At 39.4% G+C, this 24,456-nt stretch overlaps 1 protein-coding gene across 6 annotated transcripts in view; it reads left to right on the forward strand.

Annotated features, from left to right (window-relative positions):
• Ica1 (islet cell autoantigen 1, 69kDa) overlaps window positions 1-24,456 on the forward strand; it is a 145,332-nt gene that overhangs the window by 91,330 nt on the left and 29,546 nt on the right. For all 6 annotated transcript variants that reach the window (XM_013019895.1, XM_013019898.1, XM_013019894.1 and 3 more), the window contains exons 7-9: window positions 9,090-9,215; window positions 10,547-10,645; window positions 24,232-24,326. In XM_013019895.1, coding sequence (XP_012875349.1) covers window positions 9,090-9,215; window positions 10,547-10,645; window positions 24,232-24,326 — 320 coding nt within the window. The remainder of the gene's footprint in view (window positions 1-9,089; window positions 9,216-10,546; window positions 10,646-24,231; window positions 24,327-24,456) is intronic.

Below are 24,456 nucleotides of genomic sequence, written 5' to 3' on the forward strand. Positions count from 1 at the left end.
AGGAAGGAAGGAAGGAAGGAAGGAAGGAAGGAAGGAAGGAAGGAAGGAAGGAAGGAAGGGAAAGAAAAGTACTCATTACTAATCTTCCTTTTCTAACTATAACACCTATATAACAAAAAAAGAAAACACAAATAAATTAAATCTATAAAAGTTGTTCCTAGGTATGTAACGCACTGCACACCCACTCCCTCACTCTATATACACACATGTGTGTGTGCACACACACAGAAAAAGAACTAGAGGATAGAGATGAGCCTCAGTGATGGAACACATGCTTGCCATTCCTGAGGCCCTAGGTTTAATCCACAACACGCACTGTCCTCAAGAAGAACAAAATGATAGGACTTAGCACTTTTGACATTAAATTATTAAAGGTGATGATAATCAAGACCATGTGGTATTAGTAGAAGAGTAGACATAAAGAGCAAAATACAGGGGCTGGGAAGGTGGCTCGGTGGTAGAGTGCTTGCCTTGCATGCCTGAGGCCCTGGGTTTGATTCCTCAGCACCACATAAGCAAAAAGAAAAAAGCCGGAAGTGGTGCTGTGGCTCAAGAGGCAGAGCACTATCCTTGAGCTGAAGAACTGAGAGACAGTGCCCAGGCCCAGAGTTCAGGCCCCACGACCGGACACCCCCCAAAAAAAAGACCAAAATACAATAATATAATAGAAAATCTAGAAGTGAACCCACATCTGCATGACTTTTTGCCATAAATGCCAATGTAATAAAATGGGTGATTAATTCATTTTTAAACAAATGTGCTGTAACAACTGAGTGTCCATAGGGGGTAAAGCAAAAGTGAATCTACACCATGTATAAAATATATACCATATGTAAAATGAACTTGAAATGATTACAGATTTAAATATAATAGCTAAACACATTGTTTCTAGAAGAAATAAAGGAAAACATCTTTCCTTGAGTTAGAGAAAAGTTTATTAAGTCATAAAGAGCTCATACCATAAAAGAAAAACTTGGTAAACTTGACTTCACCAAACTTACAATCCTTTTCTATTCAAAAGACACTATTAAAAAAAAATGAAAGGCCAGTTTCAGCCTTGAAAAACGTATTTCCAAATGTATGTCTGATAATGATTCACATTCAGCATATACAAAGAGCTCTTCTAATTCAGCAATAAAAAGACAAAGCTAACTTTAAAATAGGCAAAAGATTTGAATAGACACATTACTGAAGTTATGTAAGAGGCAAAGAAGTCATAGAAAGAAGTTCAACATCATTAGTCATTAGAGAAATGCAAGTTAAAGTCACAATAGTTGTGACTGCATATCCACTAGAATGGCTAGAATTTAAAAATTGAAAATACCAGTGTTAATGAGAATGTGGAACTATTGGAACTTACATTCTTTAATTGTGGTGACGTAAAATGTGAGTTATTTTGGAAAATGATTTGGCAGTTTCTTATAAAGTTAAACATGCTTACTATCAGATTCAGCAGTCTTATTCCTATCTACCTATCAGAAGTAAAAAGTGTGTCCTTGTGAAGACTGGTGCTAGTAAGTTTATAGCAGCTTTATTCAGAATAGCTCCAACTGGAGAGAATCCAAATGGATATGTAGATGACATTATATCCATCAATTTAGTATTGCTCACATATTTTAAATACATTACTAGCCAAGTACCAGTGACTTCTACTTGTAATCCTAGCTACTCTGGAGACTGATACTTGAAAGATAACAGTTTGAAGCCAGCCCAGGCAAAACAAAAAGTCCACACAACTTTATCTCCAATTTCCCATTTTGGAAACATGGCTCACGTGGTAGAGCACCAGCCAAACAAGCAAGCAAGCCAAGCAAGTGTGAGTCCCTTGAATTCCAAACATCATGTATGTGAAACTCTGGGAAAGAAAAATCTAATCCACAGTGACAGAAAGAAGATTAAGGATTGAGTGACCTCGCTGGAATTTGGGGGACAATTGAAATGTCCCAGGTCATGATTGTGGTAGTATTAGCATGATGGTATACATATTTCAAGAACTCATACAACTATATACCTAAAATTATAGCTCAGTAGAGCTAATTGAAAGGAATGATGATAACAACATGATCAAAAACAAACAAAACAGTGACAGCATCATCTCCCAGGGTCCCAATGCATAGATACCCTATCTGCGTATTTTCCCCTAGAAAACAAGGGGTCCTCTCACCACAGTGCACAAGCCTAAGCTAATGGCCCTTAGCAAGATTTCTGATGCTAATTCTCTTTTGCTTAAAGTCTCATCTAAACTATGGTCAGCATTGTTGAATAAAGGGTTCCTGACACAGCATCTTAAGGATTTTGTGCAGGTCTTAGACTTAGGACACTGAATCACTTGGTCAGTGATATTACTCAATGATCATCCATCTATAGGTGAGTGTAAAGAGCATGGATTGTCACAATGTGATTTTTATATACTAGACAAATGTATAGATTATTATTTCCTTTTCTGTAAAAAAGAGATTTACCCCCCCCACAAACTTTATGTCCTATAATCTGAGGTATATGGTTGCAGAAATTACAGTAAATTTTAGAAAAACTGAAGTCATCGAAACGTTATCATAGAAATTCTTAGAGCCTCACCTAGGAATTTATAAGAAGGCAAAATTTACCATCTAGATTCATTCAGGCTGGGTCCAGGTACCAGAAAGCCATGTTTGATTTACTGAAGCGAAGAGAGGAGTTAATTAGAATTGTCATGTGCCTATAGAAAGGACAACTAGCTCCAGGAACTTGGAAGCTACCAGGGCACATTTCCTGTGCTTTTTCTCTACACATTACTTCGATTCTTACAAACTCCCTTTTTGCACAAGAAACTCACAGGCCATTAGAGAAGGATGGAGACTCCTTTCTCTAGGTTCAGAAATCCTGAGGGCTGGGTATGGATCAGGGTCTTGGGTCAGGGTCTTCCCCTGAGCTATCACCCATGGTGCACTGGGACTGTTTCACCTTGGGTTGAATACCCCATGCCAGGCCAGTCAGGGGAAGTGACCTACAATAAAAGTATGCTCGCCCCCATTGTTAATTTTCTTAATTTAATTTTATGGTAAAGCTGATGGTAAAAACTGATGTTGCAGTTATGTAAGTAGAGTAATGAGTATATTTTTTGTCAAACTTTAAACGACATTTTCAGAGGAAAGATAAATATGCTCCAAAAGAGAGTAAGGATATTTAAGGGAGACCAGAAAGTCATTCCTAAAGTCCACGTTAGGGTATACACACACATGTTCCATGCATAAGTGCACATATTTCTTTGCATAGTGCAGCATCAAAAATGCTCCTGGCATCAGTGAACAAATAAAAACAGTAGACTATTATATTAATTCTTGAAAAGACGCATTAGTCTCAAACAAAAAGTTCCTCTTTTAATACATTCAGATATGTGACCTTCTGTTTTCTAAGAGACTTCAGATTGGCCTACTAAGTTCGTCTCTTAACAGCCTCTTACTAAAAGGCAAAAGTAGTTGATATGTCCTATGATGTAAGAATTTTCCCAGAATGAAAATGTTGCCCCAGAGAGACATAGGGACAAACAGATCAAGTTCACAAGAAAAGGAATATTAAGAGCTGGTTGGGGAAGAAAGCCAAGAATTCTAATGTGATAGGAGGTATCCGCAGAGATTGGTTTAGTAGAATCTGCTAGTGGAAAGCCGGGTTAGACAACAACATTGGAGTTGGGGTGGTCAGCTATTTAGGAGTGAGTCATCCTCTTTAACCTCCAACATTTAATCCCTCAACAAATTCTTTTTTAGTTCCTAAATATCTCTCAGCACACAATTCTCCATATCCAGGGTTGCCACCGAATTGTATGGCTACCATCATCTTCCTCCTCAACTCCAGACCTGTCCTTATCTGCTTCTCCCTCTCTGTTCCTCTCTCCACACTGCTGAAAATAGGAACCTTTTTTCCCAGCTGAAAATAGGATCCTATCTCTTCTTTACTTAAAAGCCTGCAATATTTTCGACGGCTTCTAGAACAAAAGCTAACATCCTGAGTACACCAGTAAGTCTATTCTTTAGGATGTGTTCTGACCCTTTGACCTACCTCATCTAGTAGTATCTTCCTGCATGTTCTAACTGCTAGCTCCCCTAGCACACCCTCTTTCCCCTGTCAGCTCTGTGCCTGTTATCCTCTCTCCCAGAGCCTTTGCACATGCTCCTCCCCATGCTGAACTAGTCTTTGCATGCATATTTAATTAATCCTGCCCAGTCCTTGAAAATGTTGGTTGGGCACTATATACTTGGACAGCTTTTGGTCAATTCTTGGTCAGTCATTCTTGTCAGACTGTATAGCTTTTCTTCTGAGCGTCTCATTCAATATGAAAGTCCCCGCTGGACTGTCTAATCTGTGAGGGCAAAAGCCATCTCCAATTGTGCTTATGCTATCAGCATAGACAAAAGACTCAGTGAATATTTGCCTAATGAATGAGTGGAGGAATCAAGCTATCTCCTCTAAGAAGATCTAAAAATAGAAGAATTGTTTTTGCTTTATTTTGTTCAAAAAGGAAATAAAATACTTAGGAAAAAATGTAGAACTCACTCTCAGATTATTTGGTTGTAGAGTAATATGAAGACTTTTCCCATTGGATGGGGAAGCCAGGTTGAATTAAGAAGATGAATAGCTTTGGCTTTGCCCTAATAGTTCAAGTTGGGGGTAAGAGGTAGAATTTCAGGTTAGGAGGAACAAGGACAGAGAAATAGCCTGTAGTCTTGGCAATTGAGACATTACTGCTTTCTCTAGTAAATGGAATTTTTGTGGCCTGGGGAAGGCAAGACCCAGACTAAAGAGAGTTGAATATGCGCAGTCATTTCCTAGAGCTTGGGGAATAAAAAGAGAAAGGTGAGGTAACTGAAGTAAAATGAAGAAATGAACAAAGGGTACATTTATTTGAATGAAAAAAAATTCAAGAGCCTTGAAACCACAAGAGCTTCTCGAGATGTTTGTGTAATTGAATATAATTTATCTGGGATTGAGAGGAATAATAATCAAAACATTTTTCACTTAAGTCCATCTGGAGGCCTAGGAAATTATACTCTTGATGGTGGCCTGAGCTCAGCTGTGCCCTTGTTGTCTTGTCCTCAGGCTGCAGGCTGGAACTGTGTTTTATAGAACGAGCATGGAGCACAAAATATTAAATGAATTTTACTGTATTCAACATGCCCAACAGGACACCATCTTCCTTGTTTGGCAGGGAGAGAGCTCAGCATTTGGAGACTCAGCAGTGCATTAAGTATTTTAATAATCATTGTTGACACACAAAACATATGGCCTTTCAGAATCCACTGTGTCAAGTTGTTAAAGTTGTCTTCTAAGATTTCTAAAATTACCTTTTCAAACTTCAAGCAAAATTTAATCAGGGCTTGTATCAAACTGCATTCATTCACGAATCTTATGTTATCAGCAAAGGAAATAAATTGTCTCCTAGAAGATCAGGATATCAACTGGTTATTTCAGTGTATGAGGAAGACTGAAATTCATACTTCTGCAAAAAATTACTTCACCAATAATGAGAACATAGAACTGTGTAGTAGGATACCCATCTTCTATTTGCTTTGTAACTCTCAGCCATACTTTAAGACCCCTCTTCGATATTGCCTCTTTTCAGAGCCTTCATGGTCTCTTCAATCACTGCTTATATCACTTACTCATGGTCATAGTAACATGAAATGAATAACATTAACATAAAAAGGCATAAAACAATAAGCATCTCTTTACTGTTCACAAGTCTATGGTTAACAGGGCTGCTATCTGGGCACATGTGTGTTGTCGGACAGCTTAGGGGGGGCAGGGAGGAGCTCTGTTAATGGCCGAGCTCCCTTAGATCCAGGTCTTCTCATATCTACACACATCCAGCTGACCAGCCTGGGCATATTCTTATGACCAACTCAGGAACTCCAGAGAAAAAGTAGAAACACACTAGCACATAAACTTCCAGTTGTATCATATTTGTTTGCCTCCCATTGGACATAGCTAAACCACATGGCCACACTTAGAATCAGAGTAGGAGGACGCTACAGAATTATAAGGCAAAGTATGGTAACAAAAGAAGGCTGTTAGTTGAGGCTTTAATGTCATCATCCAGACCCTCCCACTCCGTCTCCAGTCCTAATTATTCCCTCTGGTCCTCACTCTCTGTTCTGTTGTTACATTTTCCTCATTGTGCTGTAAGCCAGATGCTGACTTTTGACAGTCCTCCTTAAAGTTAGGTCCTGATGTCAATGTACATTCATTCTTAACTATTTGTTGACCACCTGTCATATTTCTTATTCTTCTAAAGACACTCCATGCCATGCCTAGCATTGGCCTAGATATAATAGGTACTCTGTAAAGGATGGTAGGGGAAAAACAGGAGGAGCCAACAATGCTTGATAAGAAAGGTACTCATTGCCTTGCTCATGTAACTGTAACCCCTCTTACAGTATTTTCACAATAAAAAAACTTATTAAAAAAAACAAATGTGCAGGTGAAGCTCACTCCCCACATGCCTTTCCTTTCCTCTCAGAGAAAGGGCTGAGGACAGGTGCTTTTCAGGTACCCAACTAGTGAGGCCTTTCTGGCTCAACTAACCGGTGACCACAGGGCCGAGGGAGGTGTGGTGGGAGGATGTCTGCAGAACATTCTTCCCCTCTTCACCAGATTCCCACTTCTCCTTTCCAGAATCCGGGCACTCCCTCTGCTGTCTCCCTCCCTGATACTTCATTCATATAAATGGTTTTATAGACAGAGCTTCCAAGAGCTGAAATGATATCTCAAGTTCTTTAGTGGGAGTTGATTGTACTGCAGGATTATTTTAGCTCAAGGTATGATCAGCCTGTGAAGAGTTTATGATTGCTGTTCTCTGCTCTTCCCAGCTCCACAGACAGAGGCTAGAGGGGAATTCTTAGGACCTTATTTATATCGATAACTCTAGATGCTGTGCCTATGGCATCTTTTCATACAGGATATTCCTTCTACCAAACCAGTGTTAAATTGAGTTTCATTATTTCTCATTTCCATAAAGTCCTACAAGGAGGATGTATGTTTCTGAGTGAATTGTGGTTTTGAACTTGTTGATTTATCAGGGAATAGTGTAACTTCCTTGGGAAACAGAGTAGCATAGCTTTGGGATCAGTCAGGGTGACTTTGAGGGTCAGCCATGACTGAAACAGTGAGCCCTGGTCCTTAGGAAGACTCGGGCTCTTTCTGTGAGGGAAAGCATCAGAGCAGTAGGATAGAATAATGCTGATAGTTAATAAGTCATTGTGTCAGTCAGTAAACTTATTATTATTTCTATTATTATATAACCCCCATAATATTATAAGCTGTGAATGTGTTCATATCAATAGTAAATTATTTATCTACAGGTTCATTTTCAGGAAAAAAAATAAAACATTAATTCCCAAACTACTTTAATCAATAAATCCTTTTATTTAGAAAATTTTTAAAGGTTATACTTAAATATGGATTTCTTGAAATGGCCCTAGAAAGATCTTCATCCAGCAAGTATGTTTTAAATATCTGCTTTATATAAGGTTGACAAGTGATAAAATGGTGAACAAAATAGACTATCAGGCTAGGGTGGAGCTCAGAAATAGAGTATTTGCCTGCCATTCATGTGCACCTAGGTTCTATCCCCAACACCAAAAACATAAAACTAAAAATCAAACATACACATTTTCAAAAACATCTGGAATCTTATGATAAAAGATTATGATAGAAGATCATTACTGAGTCAGTTATTACTTGCATTCAGTTTCCCATTTATTAACTACAGCTTCATGAATTATCTGAGATAAGTTAATATTCTAACTCATCAAGTTGAATACATTAAATATATACAGCTTTTTACCTGTTAATTATTACCTCAATAAAGTGATTTGAAAATAAGTTGCCCAAAAAGGGAATCCTACTACAATGTTGGTAGTAGTGTAAACTTGTTCAACCACTCTGGAAAGCAGTATGGAGGTTCCTCAAAAGACTCTGTCTTTGTTGCTATTGTTTTAAATGTGCTATGTGATTTTTTTTGTTTTGTTCTTCCCCTTATGGTATATCCCCTGTAGTCACGGTACTTGATTTTGGTACCCTGTATCTTGTATATACATTTGTCTAATCTGGGGAGGGCAAGGGGAATAACAAAACTCTGAAACAAGGACAAAGGATACCCACAGGATACCCAAAGGATACCCCACTTCAGGCAGTGGGGTGGGTGGGGTGTGGAGGAGTGTGGGCGGTAGGTGAGGGAAGGGATAGTGGGACAACAGCAAGGAAGGGAAGGGGAAACAATGATCAACAAGTAATGTAGTCATTGCCTTACTCATGTAACTGTAACCCCTCTGTACATCTTAACAATGAAATAAAATTTTTAAAAAACAAAAAGAAGTGGCCTGAATATATTTGGGTGGCCCTGGATTAAAGAAGGAGGGAATTTTGACTTCATAATTTTCAAAGTAGCTGTATTAGATTTTCAAACTTGCTATTTTTATTATGAAATAATATATAGAATCAATATTTCTGAGTCTTTTTCTGGCCTCCCTTCCTTCTATGAATTACTAGTCGGTTTAGGGATGGATGGGGAATTGCTGGCATACATATCAGGAAGAAAAATGGAAAAGTTTTTGGGAGGTAGTGTTTTAGGCTATGAAACGGCCTGAGATGAATCTTAGGTTTGCTCCTGGAACAGAAGGGCCTTCGTGGAAAACAGGTAAAAGCCAATAAAGAATATTGATTAGTATATAAGATGTGTCAGTGATTATTTCCTCATTTTAACAAATGTTATAAAGGATGTTAACATTAGGAAAGTTGAGTTAAAAAATGTATGAGAAATCAGCTTCCAAATTAGCTTCCATAATTAGGATTTCTCCTTCCTTTGATTTTAACATTTGTCTAAGAAAAATATAACTAGAATGGTATATCTACTATAAAATGATAATTTTCCTATACTCTCATCTAGGTCTTCACAAAGTTACAAATGGATGTTGTTGGATCTTTTTATTTGTCTAGAATTTTCCAAGTGTTTTTTTTTCTTTATGTAAAAGACTTTCTATTAGAGGCCTTTTTTTTCACCTACATATTTTAACTAGTTTGAGTGGCTCAGAGATTCCATTTTATTTTCCTAGGTACAGACACAAGTACGCCTTGCAAAAAAAAATTTTGACAAATTAAAGATGGATGTCTGTCAAAAAGTGGATCTTCTAGGAGCCAGCAGATGCAATCTCTTGTCTCACATGCTAGCAACATATCAGGTAACAAAGTGCTATTTGTTTTCAATGATCAAAGAATGGAATGAGGCTTAGATAATATAAAACTGACATTTGCACTGAACATAAGGTTATGAAGTTCTGAATGTCTTTCTCATAATTTACTTGTCCCATTTCTGGCTTCTAGGTTCTGTGGTTTAATCAAACTGAGCTCAGTAGTAGCCCTTCCCTTGTATACAGTGGAATTTACCACTTCTCTGCATTAACTTTGGGGGTTCCTTCAGTTTGGAGTGCCTATTCCCCTTTATCTGTGCCTTTCCAAATTCTGCTCTTTTTAATATACCAGTCCAAATGTCATATACCTCTCTCTCTAACTCCCTCACTTTCATGGTCCTCTTAAATATTATTTATACTCATTTCTTCACCCTTGGTTCCCCATGTACTCTGCACTATGTGCACCTTGTATTTCAGCCAAACCAAAGGCCTCCCTCAACTCCATCAGCATTGTTTTGTTTGTTTGTTTGTTTGGGTCCGGTCCTGGGCCTGAACTCTGGGCCTGCGCGCTGTCCCTCAGCTCTTCAGCTCTAGGCTAGCACTCTACCACTTGAGCCATAGCGCCACTTCTAGCTTTTTTCCTTTTTGCTTATGTGCTGGGGAATCAAACCCAGGGCCTCATGCATGCAAGGCAAGCGCTCTACCACTGAGCCACCTTCCCAGCCCCAGCATTGTTGCCTACATCCCATGTCATACTTTCCTTCTTGAGGGTCATTATTCAGTGCACTTGATTTTGTCTCCCCTGAGAGGCTCTGAGTTCCTTCAGCATGACATTTGTGTCCATCAATAATGCTATTGAACTCCACTTGAGTGTGGGATGTCAAGTACTGGGTGTTGTGGGGGATATAAAAATTAACACAACCAGATTCCTTGTTTTCAGAACACTTAACATTTAGGAAGTAGGACACAGGAAGGTCAGACTGTATTTCCCAAACCTCTAGGACAGAATAGAGTACACCAAGTGAAATAAAGTTCTCAGAAAGCCATTAGTGTTTGAAGAGGGAGAAATCAACTCAGTTGAATGATCACAAGGCTAGATTAATGATTAGCACTGGATTTTGGAGGACGGATTAGATGAGACAAAGAAAATGGAGAAGAGAGAGTTCCAGGTGGTAGGAGCAGACTGTGCCGTGGGAGGCCTTCAGTTTGGCTGAAATACAAGGTGCACATAGGGCAGAGTACATGGGGAACAAAGGGTGCAGAAATGAGTCCAAATTATATTTTAGAGGACCATGAAAGCTAGAGAGAAGCATACTTCTACAGGGCCCACAACTAGCTCTAGGCATTTAAAACATCAGTACATTTCCTGTCTCTCTTTATAGACCACTCTGCTTCATTTCTGGGAGAAAACTTCACACACTATGGCAGCCGTCCATGAGAGCTTCAGAGGTTATCAACCTTATGAGTTCACCACCCTGAAGGTATGAAGGCTGGAGTGGCCATTAAAACACTTTATAAAAAGTCAAGATCTATTAAAGTATAAGCAATGTCTGTTACAATGAACTTTATTATTTCAAGACCCCCAAGTTCTAACAGGTCAGTCGCTTACGTCTATAATCCTAGTTACTTAGGAAGCTGAGATCTGAGGATTACAGTTTGAAACCAGCCTAGGAAGAGAAGTATGTGAAACTCTTATCCAATAACCACCAAAAATCCAGAAGTGGAGCAGTGGCTCAAGTGATAGAGCACTAGCCTTGAGGGAAAAAGCTAAGAGACAGCGCCCAGGCACTAAATTCAAGCCCCCTAGTATTGGTGCGTGCGTGCGCACACATGTGCGTGCACACACACACACACACACACACGCATGCAGAATCATGCTCCTTGGCAGAGTCTTTTACACTGCATCCCTATCAAATGCCATAATAATCCACTACATTCTACAAACGTTGAACCTTAGTGCACATATTACAGGCAGGTGGATCTCTGGTGACCTCAAACCTTAGTTATTGGTCTTGCTCACTTAAAGTACTTGCTTGACTACCATAGTAAAGACTGTCCAACTATCATAGAGTCAGTTTCTTTTAGTTTTCTTGTTTTGGTGTTATTAGAGATGGCATCGGGGCCTCATGCATGCCAGGCACCATTGACTATACCACCATTCCTATTTTTTAAATAGTCAATTAAGAAATACTTTTCCTCTCTTCTGAAAAATATGTTATTCTGAAGATACCATCCAATATATAGTTGGATTTTTTCCCATTACTCTACAGTAATATTTTCCCACAGAAAAAACAACATGACACTCAAGGACTTAACCACTCATAAAGAATATGGATGGGCACATTGTCTTATTCTCAATATTGAAACCAGATTGGAATCATTTCTCTTTAGTGGTTATTGGATAAGAAAGCATATCAATAAGGAACAGGTTTGGGGGTTCCAAGAAGACTTCTTAGAATGGCAAGAGAACAATAGGATACTTTGTAACCAGGTCGTATCTTTGAAGGAAAAATATCAAGCAAAAACTAGCTGAAGTTTACTTTGAAATTGCCTTATTTTTCTGGAAATGTGTAAGTGTTTTGTACAACAATACATCAAAACATTAGAGAACTTTTTTTGCCTTAAAACGCTTCTTTGATTTTGAGGCATTTATGTCCCTGCAACTACAAAAGAACTAATCTTTATAAACCTTGCCTTAAATGAAGGTCCCAGAGGAATCCAAGAGAATTCACCTGTCCTGGGATGCACCTGACCCAGGACAGCTGGCCACGAACTTATTCTTGCTAATCCCGCCTTGCCCACGCATTGGTGCTCACTGACATGCTGCGTTGCAAATACATACTCTATCAATTGTAAGCCCTTAAGAGGAAGGACCTTTTATTTCTTATTAGTCCTTTATCCAGTCCAAACATTCTGCACACTATTAGTCAGCAGCTTTCGTCACTCAAGCAAAGTGTTATTATTGGTAGGGGCTGCATTTCTTCCCTGTGATCTGCTGCTTTCAACACCTTCCGAAGTTGCCATCCTGGCCAAGGGAGAGTGGATAAAATCCTAACTTGCTGTTCACAATTATTTTCCCACCCTGAGCAGACTGTAGACTGACCTTTCATAAGGCATATTCTAGTCATTTTATCTTGTATCTTGTAACGAAGGTTGCTGTCTTCTGAAGGACAGTTCTACGTAACACAAGTTGTCTGGGTGAAAGATGAAATCGCACCTACCCTAAGAACAGTTCACAAGAACTTCATGCGTTTATTGCATATAAAGTACAACATAAATTCATGACATTGAAGTTGTGCCACAAGCATGGAAGAACCCATATGTGTGTCCCTGGCCTCCTGCGCTGAGGAAAATATGGCTCCTTAATTTTTGCCATGCTATTTTACCCTGCAGAGAGGATCAAGCTGATTATGTGAGAGGATTTCTGGGCAGTGAATTGAGTGAAAGTTTGACAGCCATGGCTCAGGATATAATTGCAATTACTTTGAGCAGATGACTCACTATTACCTTTTATATCCCCAGAGCCTTCTTTAAATTATAGTTAAAACAATAGCGCATACTTTATTTATAATCTTAGTAGGAGTCATGTATCTGTTAATGTATAATGGTATTACAGTAATATTAAGCATCTATTAAGCATCAAATACACTATAGCTATTTATCTAGGTTTTCAGTATGACACACTAGTATTTTCAAGCAGAAAATTAATTATTTTATATAGACTCCAAGATGACATAATCAAACCCTATTATACACAAGTCACTATTTGTTTTATAAATGGAGGTACTTGCATATCAAATTGTCTGCCACCAAACATGCAAATAAAAATATGAATGCCTTATATATCATGGTCAAGAATGAGGATATTTGAATTCCTTGTCCTCTTATACCAACATTCTTTTAAAAAATACATATCCTATATTCATATGATTTTTATTTTATTAAGCTTTCTTTTAATACATGTAATTTGGGGATGGCACTGTCTACAATCATGGATATTTTGAAATTTAAATAAATGTTTTCAGGATTAATTTGTTCTCTGGGTTTACGTAAGCAAATAGCCCCTTAAATGCCTTTTGGGACTCTGACTGGAAAGAAAACATTGTCTTTGGAGAGAGTTGCCAAGCTCTGTTAATGAAAAGCAAGCCATTTGTTTTCTTTGCTTCAGGGTGTATTCTGAGTGTTGGTAATTGTGCCACTGCAGCTGTATTTCCTGACTGTTTGTTTTATGCTTGATGAAGGATGATAATTAATGTGTTAAACATTTGGTATATCCTGTTAAGAGGGGAACTTTTGTGGCTGAGCTACAGAGATGTATCTCATGCTGTTAAGTTCAAAGTTTTCTTCAAATGACTCGTTCTTTAAGAAGTACATAATAGGGTTGTTTTGCAGGTCTTTGGTTTTTGTTTTGATTTGTTTTGTGCCAGTACTCAGGCTTGAGCTCTGGATCTAAGCACATCCCTCAGCTTTTTCTCTCAAGGCTGATCCTCTACCAGTTGGGGCATGGCTCTACTTCTGGCTCTTTGGTGGTTAATTGGAGATAAGTCTCATGGACTTTCTTACTCAGTCTGGCTTTCGAACTGTGATTCTCAGATCTCAGCCACCTGAGTTGTTAGGATTGCAGGCACCAGTACTCAGCTCATAAAAGGTTTTTTTACAGAATGATTACATTTCAGAAGCAAACTGTGCCTCTACCTCATACAACCTACAAAACTTCTAAGTGGATGTTGTGATTTTTGTGAGGATTTTGGGATTAAGTTATTGCATTGTTGCCTGGACATGATATGATTATATTGATTCTACCTATATGGACAAAATTCTTCATTATTTTAATTTTGTGATAGATTTTTGTAGCACTTGGCTATATGGAAAAAGTTAGCCTTGACACTTATAAAATATTTTTTCAGTAACCTGCTAATTGTAACAACTCAATTTTAAAGTGGAATTGCTGTTTTCTGATCGGTTTCCAATAAAAGAAGCACTCTCTTGATCTTGTATTTCCAAACAACGAACACTGATTCCTTGCTACATACTTTGCATGAATTATCATTAATGTATTAATTTTACACCCATTCTAAATCATCTGTGAATCATTTCACATGGTAGAAATTACCAAATCCCAGGGATACGAATAGAATGTTACTTTCCAGATCTTGGAAGCATTGTCCCTTTTTTGAGAGAGTAATTTAGACTAAGGGTTTAAAACATTTTTAAGGAACTAAATGAAATTCCATCTTATTAGGAGAGTAGTACCCTGTCTTAAATTGCCAACCCTCGGGAAGTACAAGTTGTCATGTCAAAAACGAACTTTACAACTTTGGTGTGAGGGTGGGAGGGGGAGGAGGGGAGGAGCGGGGCGGGGGGGATTGAGAGGGGAGCCGGGGGAGGCTGGGAAGGGATGTGAAGGGAAAACAAAGGAGGAGGCTGCAATGCTTGATTAGAAATGTACTCATTATCTTGCCCATGTAATTGTAACCCCTCTGTACAGTATGTTCACAAAAAATTAAAATTAAAATTTAAAAAAAATTGCCAACCCTCGGATGTGGTTGTGTTTCCTTCATCCTTCTAGGATGTAACTTATACATTTCTCCATGGATGCAGAACAGGCACCAGCCCCAAAAGTTAGAAATAGCCTTTAAGAATCAAGCAGAGGGCTGGGAAGGTGGCTCAGTGGTAGAGCGCTTTCCTTGCATGCATGAGGCCCTGGGCTCGATTCCTCAGCACCACATAAGCAAAAAGAAAAAAGCCGGAATGGCGCTGTGGCTCAAGTGGTAGAGCACTAGCCTTGAGCTGAAGAGCTGAGGGACAGCGCCCAGGCCCAGAGTTCAGGCCCCACGACTGGACCCCCCCCAAAAAAAAGAATCAAGCAGATTTTTCCCAGCAAACTCTAAAGTTCTATTTGTGTCAGTGACCATTTCCTCCTCTGACAGGGTAGTAATGTGTTGAATTGGGCTTATTTAGAGAGAAGTGGGGATTGGGTGATCAGTAGTGGTGGACACACCTTCTGGAGACTGGTTGAGGGGAAGGCATGTCCTTCTGCTTTTGTATTTGTTTGTTTTGTTAGAGATAGGGTCTCACTGTGTAGCCCAAATGGCTTCCAGCTTTTGATCTTCCTATCCCAGCCTACAAGTGCAGGGACAGATGTGCACCACCACAGCTCACTACATTTGGGAGTTGAGGGAGACTACTGGGGTCTAAACTTACTTGCTGGGCATGCAGTGTACTGTTTAAGCTATGCTCTTTTTATGCTACTTGTTTTTTGAATAGTCTCAAATTATTCCTGGGCTAGCCAGGACCACAGTCCTATCCATACTTCCCATCCATCTGCTATGACAGGTGTGCACCATCATGCCTCAGGTCTTTTAGTGGTTGAGATGATGGAGTCTTAAGAACACTTTTGCGGGGGGGGGGGCGGCTGGGCTGCCTCACACCTCTGTCTTTTATCTCTGTCTCCCAAGCATCTGGGAGTATGAGTCACTGCATCCAGTGTCTATTTTTGCATTTTTAAAGACAGAGTGCTTGAATTCAGTGAAAAATGGCTAGTAGCAAAATACATTCCTGTGATGCAATCTAGTAGTATGGACAGAACACCAACTTTTTTTGTGTTCTCTGGTTCTAGGATAAAGCAAAACAAGTAAAGGCATAGCTCGGGAGCCAGCCAGACCTGGTTATGCCAGGTCTGCCATACATAGCTGTATGACAGTCGTGGTGAGAGAGGTGATGGTAATGAATGTGTGGTGGTGGGGCTGGTGGTGGTGGTGGGAAAGGTGGCAACAAGGTTGTTGAAATGGTAGTGTAAATGCTAAGAGTGCCCAGGAAGTGGTTAAGATGGGATGATGTGGTGTTCTGGTGAAGGCTCCATTGACTTATGTAATAGATCCAGAAGTCAGCCATTGAAAGTAGACATACAGGACACGTTAGGAAGTAGCTTGGTTCAGTAGTCCAGTTTGAGTTACTGTCTTACCATTTTCATCTGAGATAGTCCGATTTATGTGAGTTTCATAAGCCAGGCTGAGAATGGAATATGTAAGAAGTCTCAACCAGACCTGCCCCGACGGTACCCAGCCCACTCCCGACTTGGCTTTCACAGACTCTCTGACAGCTCTGTTCCCAAACTTGTCCTACAACCCTGGGACTGGCTTACACAGTTCCCACCAGGGAAGGGAGAGGGCTGGGCTCGCCTGCAAGCCAGAAAGGCAGGAGGGTTGCCATCTCTGCAACAGGGCTTATTCTAACACATGCAATTTGGCTTTACAACTGGCTCTTGATCAGTGCCAAGATTTTTAACTCTAAGGAAACCTGAATTTGAAAACATAACTCTGAGCATGTTTAAAAATAACGGTTGAAACAGCTGTGCTCACATTTCCGTTTTGCTCTCTTGTGGTGTAGGTCTCAGCTCTGTTATACAGAACATCATTTTTGAGACCCAAACGCTTTTAGCTTGAAAATTCAACAAAGCATACTTTTCTAAATTTTGTTTTTCTTAAAATTTGTGTGCCTAGCAGCTTTCTTCCTCCCCACCTCCACATTTCTCAGTTAATCATTTGAACATTTCCCGACAGGTCAACATGGCTCTGTAGTTACTTGCTTTGAAAATAAAGCCATAATAGTTTTTATGAAAACTGGGTAAATATCCTCATGATTCTATTTTAGTGACTAGTCCCAACAAGGCAATTGCTCATGGCAAACATCCAGAATATCCTTTTAGACTTTCAAGTTTTCTCTGTGTGTCATTACTCTACAGGGCATTTAGCAAAGATTTTTGTTTTGTTTTGTTTTCCCAAACTACTCGGGGCCAAATCATTGGAAACAGCGATTTGGGATGCATCCAGGTCACTGGGGAGGATGGAATAATAGATGAGCTGACCAACACCATCACTGAAATTTGAGGTGGTGTGGCTGACATTTGTTCATCTCTGCCTTATGGTGATTGGCATTAGTTCTCTAGGCAGCTGGTCACCCAGCCCTCATCCCAATGACATGGGTCTTTCCTTCCCCCAACTTTATTCTTTTAGGGGAAAGCAAAAATGTTACCACTGTACCAGACAGTCTGCTAAGGGCCAATTGAAATAATGGCTAGGAGAGTTTGTCATACTAGATATGTGACTCTAATGTTCCCAAGTCAGTACTGTAATTAATAATGGTGTTGGGTTCAGCACGGACATACTGAAAGTACCATATTGTAGCCCCCAAATTAACTTCAGGATGTTAGATATCTTTGATCTTGTTCTCATTGTTTCAAATGAGTAAAGTGGACCTCAGAGAAGTCTAACGATTTGCCAAGGCCACATGCAGTGTGTGGTAGTTCTGGGGAAAAGTTTAGGCATTTTCCAACCTGCTATGCACTGTTTCCCACACTTACTTCTGGCTGTGAGGCAGGTGGGCAGGAGAAAGAAGTGCCACCTTTGAAAAGTACAACTATAAACTCCCAATTAAAATGAACACTTTGAAGTGTTTGTTTGTAGGTGGAAACTATAATTTCTCTGGCAGTCCCTCAGATACCTGGGAGCCCATGGGACTGCTCTCTTAGAAAGTGAATGGAATCTTTATCTCCTCAGCACTTCTCATTCAAAAGAGAGTTTAGGAAATGTCCTTGGCTTGGCTCTTCAAGACCTTTTCTTAATAAGTTATAGGATTTTAAAGACTTAGATTTAGATATTGCTTCTACTTATTTAAGGTTGAATGACCTGAAGCAAGTTACTTCACCTCTCTGAGTTTCCCATTCTATGTCAGGAAATCAGGCACACAGAGTTTATCCCTATTTGGTGAAAATTCAAAGAGAGGTGTAAACTGGGAGCCAATGGCTCAAGCCTATAATCCTAGCTACTCAGGAGGCTGAGATCAAAGGATTGTGATTGGAAGCCAGTTTGGGCAGGAAAGTCCATAAGACTCTTATCTCCAATTAACCAATTCAACACTAACCTTGAGCAAAAGAGCTCAGGGACAGCTCCCTGAGTTCAAGCCCCATGACTGACCAAAGGGGGAAGAGGGAGAGATAGATGGGGGAGGGTAATAACTTTGGGATTTAGTATGAAAACTGAATACTGAAAATCAGACTCTCATTAAGATCTTTCTAAGTCAACCACACCAAAGCTTGTTTTAAGTGCTTTTTATGAGCTTGATACTCTATAAAGCATCCACTGTTTCTCTTCACAAATATCCCCCAAAAGGTATGCTTGACATACCTCCATTGTTCAGATAGGTAAACAGAGGAGCCAAAATCATATTCATATAACACCATTTGATTTATTTCCAGTCACCATCTTTTTCCAGGACACCATGATACCTTCTCATTATCAATTTGCCATCCTATTTCAAAGTATAATATTGCGTGTTTTGCCTATCACTAGTGGCTTATGCCTGTAATCCTAGCTATTCAGGAGGCCAAAATTTGAGGATTGTGGTTCAAAGCCAACCCGTGGGGGGAAAAAGTCTATGAGACTTTTATCCCTCAGTTAACCACCAAAAATGTGGAGCCATGGCTCAAATGGTAGAGCATTAGCCTTGAGCAAAAAGCTTATGGTCAAGGCCCCTCCCCTCCCAACTCTCTTCCCCCCACACACAAAGATTGAATGTTGTACTTCTCATTATGATTACTTTTCTCTAATTTTGCCTGGGTTTTTTGTTTATAGTACCATCCAAGATTACTTCTAGGGGCTGAGGATATGGCTTAGTGGTAGAGTGCTTGCCTGGCATGAATGAAGCCCTGGGTTCGATTCTTCAGCACCATATAAATAGAAAAACGCTGGAAGTGATGCTGTGGCTCAAGTGGTAGAGTGCTAGCCTTGAGCAAAAGAAGCTCAGGGATTAAAAAAAAAAAAGAAGAAGAAGCTCAGGGATAGTTCAAGCTCCAGGACTGGCAAATAAAAACAAAAAAAGATTACTTCTAGTCCTAGATTAATAGCCTTCCTAATATGGTGTCTTTCTATGTATCTGAGCGCCTGGCAGGAGTGGGGGAGAACATATGTGCTAAATGTCCATGAATTGCATGGCTGGTATGCATTGTGGCCTCTGCTTTTTACTTCTCATGTGCTACTAATTATATAAACACAAACATATACACATCCAACTGAGTTCAGCAGCTTTGAACCATGCCTGGCTATTTTAAGCACTTTTATTTTCTTTTATTAACAATTATTTGGCACCCTTGTATGCATACAGTCTAATTAATGGAAAGTAGCATAAGAAAATTAAATATCCTAATTAAAGATTAGAGGAAATGTTACTTAGTTGTCTGAGTTAGACATTAAATTTAGGTTATTAGCATTGGCTGCTGGCCTTTTGTCTGAGAAATGTGTTTTGCTAAGTAGTTTTGCTTTCATTCAGATGCATGTTGCTGTTGCTTTTATTTTCCTAATACAGGAAGTAGTAACTCCCTTTATTATATTAAGCTGTTTCCGTTCTAAGACACTTCTGCAAGCTGGGTCTGCAGTTTCCTCTGTCAGGCCAATCTTATATATATTGTGTGTTTGGTTCCTGAAACCATTTAAGCATTGATGGAAACTATTAGCATATCTGTGCAGCCTTTATAGAGAGAAATTACTTAGCCTAAAAACACTCTTTTACTCCATAGAGAACCTTTCCGTCTTAGATGATGCTGTGTGCTTTCTGCTATCACACATGATCTTCGCAGGCAATTTTAATACAGAGCCAAGAGGGCTTGGGGTTTCAAAATGAAATGCTTTGGAGTTTTCTTTTCTGGGTCTGGATTCAAATGTGGCTTCCATCAGCCAGTGACTGGAAATGGTTCCAACTGATAGCTGCTGCTTCAGTACAGAGGCCCAGACCTCTTCTATTCATGTCTGAGCAGGTGTTTATGTCACACAGAAAATACTGTCACCTCTGATGTTTAAAGATGATGTAGGGTTAAAGGTTTTCAGATGACTGGTGGACTTCAAAATAATCTGAAGTATTCGCCTCTTCCCCCCTCCCCCATCCTTTAAGGTTTTGAGGTAGAGTGCTGTCTATTCTACAGAATGTCCTGTATCTGAATGTCACACCCAGGAACTAGTTTGCCAGGAAGATGGGGAACATGATTTGCCCTCCATGACCTTCCAGCCTTCTCCTTAGCCTTCTTATGTCTACCGTGTATACCATCTTTTGCAAGAAACAAGTTCCATGTGTGAAGTTGTTTTTTTCCTTTCTGTTTAGAAGAGTATTTAGCCTTGTTAATTTGATCTAAAAACTCTTGCTTCAAGAAATGATCCTTTAAAATGTCCTAAAATGTATCATGGTAATGGTTGCATAACTCAGTGAATATCCTATAAATTATTGATTTGTACTTTTCAGAAATGTTTGGATTTTTATGAGATGTAGGTTATATCTCAGTGAAACTACTGTGTGAGTATGTGAACATACACAGATTCTCCTTGATTCAGAATTGTAATATTTAATAAATAAGCTTACATGCTCATATTAATTTTGCTTGAGGTTTTAAAATCTCCTCCATGTGATTCCCTTGAGCCTTTTAATTTCCTAGCCAAAAAGATTTTTTTTGTTTGTTTGTTTAACCTACGTACATCAGTTTATTAACCAACAAGCAAATATTGAACCCCTCTTGAGCTACAGAAATCAAGTAGTTATAGGAATAATGGTGGTGCAGGAAGAGGAGTGATTGTCAGAGGAATTATTAATAATAAATTAAAGTAGCAATTGGAACTGCAGCCATTCTGTTGGGCAAGCACAATAGGATCTTAACTGTGATGGTGGTGACAGGGAGCCCACAATTGAGCCCCTGCTAATGGCCCAACTGGGGAAGGGCTTGAAAAGAAGGAATGAGTGGTTTACATTACAAAGGGATTGTCTGAGAGCTGCTCAAGTGTGGTCAGGAGGGGAGGTCAGGCTGGAGACAGCTAGGATGATAACCATGGAGCTGTCAAGAGCATCTTGAGGCTTTAGGCAAGGGCTGTGGCGGCTTGATGCAGCCTCTGAAGCAGACAAGTCCTAGCCCTGCCTGGGGTTGACTGTTAAAAATGGAACACAAGAGAAGATAATTGAGCAAACCTGGAGGCCTGGCTGGACTAGTGTCACAGAATCTAAAAGTGAATCCTGAGATTCACAGAACATTAGCCGCAAATACTCCCAGAGTTGGACCAGTCTGTGGGGAATAAGAATTCTTTCGTGTCTTTGTGTATAAATATTGTACTGTGACTGACAGATGAATTATACGGAGTATGTTCTTGACATTTGATGAACTGCTCATGACTATACATTTCTAAATCTCCCTTTCCTCTCTCACTCCTCCACTTTTTACCAGATGCTTTAAGATATATTAAAAAAAATCATGACTATCTGTAATCCATATACCTTGTCTCATTTGTTCTAATACTGTCCTAGGTAGCATTTTTTTTTTCTCTTTCAGTCTAGGATACAAGCTGAGGATCATGTATAGCATTTAGTTTTTATTCATTAGAGACAGAGACAGCAAAAGAGTGTGATGAAGCCAATGGGGCTTGTGTGACCCTGCTGGCCTTTTATCCCATCTCATGAGACCTAGCCGCCGGCCAAGCACGCCACAGTGCCAGGGCACCCTCTTTGTTCCTCAAATAAACCACACTGTTCCAACCTTTGGGCCTTTGCATTTAGGGTGCTCTCCTCTCTGAGAGTTACACAAGGCTGACTCTGTATCAGCTAGCTCTCAGTTGAAGTGTCACTTCCAAGAGAAGACATCCTGTTCAATGAGATAATGACCCAGTCACTTTCCATCTCTGTATTTAAATTATCTATCTAGGTCCATCAAGAGCTGATAATTTTGTCTGTCTTGGTTGGTGCTCAAAAACTATTAGTTCAGTGAACATACTAACAAAATAGGGAGTCATTAAAAATGATAGGAATGCCTTATAGATAGACATGTTTTAACTAAAATGTTTCAGAAGTCTAATCAAAGGATATGTACTCAGAGAAAATCTTGATCCTACTTTAGAATATTGGTGCATTCATTTGCCAACAATTAATTCAACATTTTAATTTAATACTAAATGCTCAAGACATGCAATCATTATATACTCCCCAGGTCTAATAATCTGACTATGAAAACCTATACAAATTCTATTGCTTAAGAAGAAATACAGAAGCTGGAAGCTGGTGGCTTACACCTGTAATCCTTGGTACTCAGGAGGCCGAAATTTGAGGCTCTCAGTTCAAAGCCAGCCCAAGTCAAATAGTCTGTGAGACTTAACCCCAATAAATTACTCAGAAAAGGCCAGAAGTGGTGCTGTGACTCAAGTGGTAGAGCATTAGCCTTGAGCACAAAGAGGTTTAGAGACAGAGTCCAGGCTCTGAGTTCAAGCCCCAGGACCAAGAAAATAAAAAGAGAGAGAGAGAGAGAGAGAGAGAGATACAATGTCTATAAAATACGTAGATCTACTAATTCAATTTCTACCAATACTCTGAACTCTTAAGAAAGAGAACTATATGAAAACAATTTATCATTCTATGGAAACAGAATTACGAATATTTTTTACCTTTTATATTTTTCACAATTTTTCATTTGGTTCTGTTATTAATTAAAAAGTAGTTTTGAAGGAAAAACAATATGCGATAAATATGATTGGGTATTAATGAGATTGTAAAATGTTACTTGGAGTTCGAAGGAATTGGTTGCATTTGGCATGCTTAATAAAGCTCTGTGGAAAATTGTGGTAGTTGATCTGTGCTTTAAAAAGACAGGACTTTTGAAGTTGCATAAAGAAAAGAAGGGAGCAACAAGCTCCCAGAAGACTGAAGAGACATTTCAGATTGAGAATCATAGTTCAGAATATCTTTTAGGTCAGGCAGAGGGGAGTTTGTAGATTAAAAGTAGAAATAAATAAGGAACAATTACAATTTCTTGAAGTAAGAGTAGCATGAGGGCATGGGTGTTTTTGGAAAATTTAGTACAGTATAGACTGAAACCACGCTGGCAATTAGCAGGGTAAGGCCTCTGTCCATCTGGTGTCCATGGCAGACTCCAAAGTCAGCCACAGCCCTACTCTCTGTGGACACAGCTTCAACGCATACTCGCTCAGGCCTTAGCCAGCTTTTACTCATCAATCCTAGTTTGCCATGAGATCTGCCATTCTCTCAGTGTTATAAGTAGGAAATGAAACACATGAAGGAGGCAGACAGGTGAACATCCAGAGGATGAAAATCGGCACTTTTAGTAGTCCTGAGAATAAAATAAGGATACGTATCTTGAGATGTCTCCTTTGTATTTATAAATTTGTATTTTAATTAGGGCTGGAAATAGAGATTGTGTGTGTGTGTGTGTGTGTGTGCTTGCACACACGTATGTGTGTCTGCAACTCATTATACTTGTCCAGCTGTTAAAGAAAGAAATATTTTTTCCTAGGTCTTTGTCAGTAGTATACAGTTTGTAGGAACTTGCTTTCAAAGAATTATGTCTTAAAATATTTACTAAACCTTGAAAACAGTTTTAACTTCAACAAATGATGTGCCATAATAAAAAAAAAAGACTGTTTTTAATCTAGAAATACTTAGATGCACCTGCTCTGTCCATTTGTGGGAGTTAAGTTGTCAGAATGTGTTAAGATACTATTTTGGGGTTTTTTTAAAAAAAGATTTTGTTTTCGGTTATTTTCGAAAGTGGTTTTTAAATTGCAAAACAGCAAACAAAATTAAAAATAAAATGGAATTGCCTCATCTTTAGTGGTGGAGGAAGCTTCTCCTCTTGTCAGTGTGTGGGCCGCAAGCAGAACAGAATGTTTATCTTAGCTACATGCTGAAGTTGGAAAATAAAGCTAGCAATAGCCAAAAGATCTTCTTTTGCACAACTTATCACAGAAGGGAAAACATAAATCTAGAGGCAAATCTACTCTCCTTTATAAGCTAGTATTTCTTGGATGGCCCGGAGAACATTGTTGCTTTGCTGTAGTAAATTGCATTTCTGTCCACTTGTTTGGTTTAAAGCCACCTCCCAAGACGTCTGACTCAAGGTTTGATTTCTGGGACCTGTGGCAGCGGAGTATTTTATTGGTAACTTTTCTCTCCCCCCCCCATCCCCTTTTTTCCTTTTCTTCTTTTTGTCTTTATCTTCTTCTATTTTTATCATTTCTGACTCATGATCAAGAGCTTACAAGACCCTGTGAAGAAACTAGTGGAGAAAGAAGAAAAGAAGATTACCCAGCAGGAAAGCACAGGAGCATCAGTGCAGGAGCCGAGTCAGTAAGTCCCAGGCCTCTGCTCATGGCATTGTTTCCCACATCCTCACTGGCCAAGTCCATTCGAGTACTCCACCCAGAGTGACCATCCCCCTTCCTGAGAACCATGGCTGGTGGCCTCCAAAGTTTGCACA

The sequence above is a fragment of the Dipodomys ordii genome, unplaced genomic scaffold, assembly GCF_000151885.1.
Source record: "Dipodomys ordii isolate 6190 unplaced genomic scaffold, Dord_2.0 Scaffold48, whole genome shotgun sequence".
NCBI classification, from domain to species: Eukaryota; Metazoa; Chordata; class Mammalia; order Rodentia; family Heteromyidae; genus Dipodomys; species Dipodomys ordii.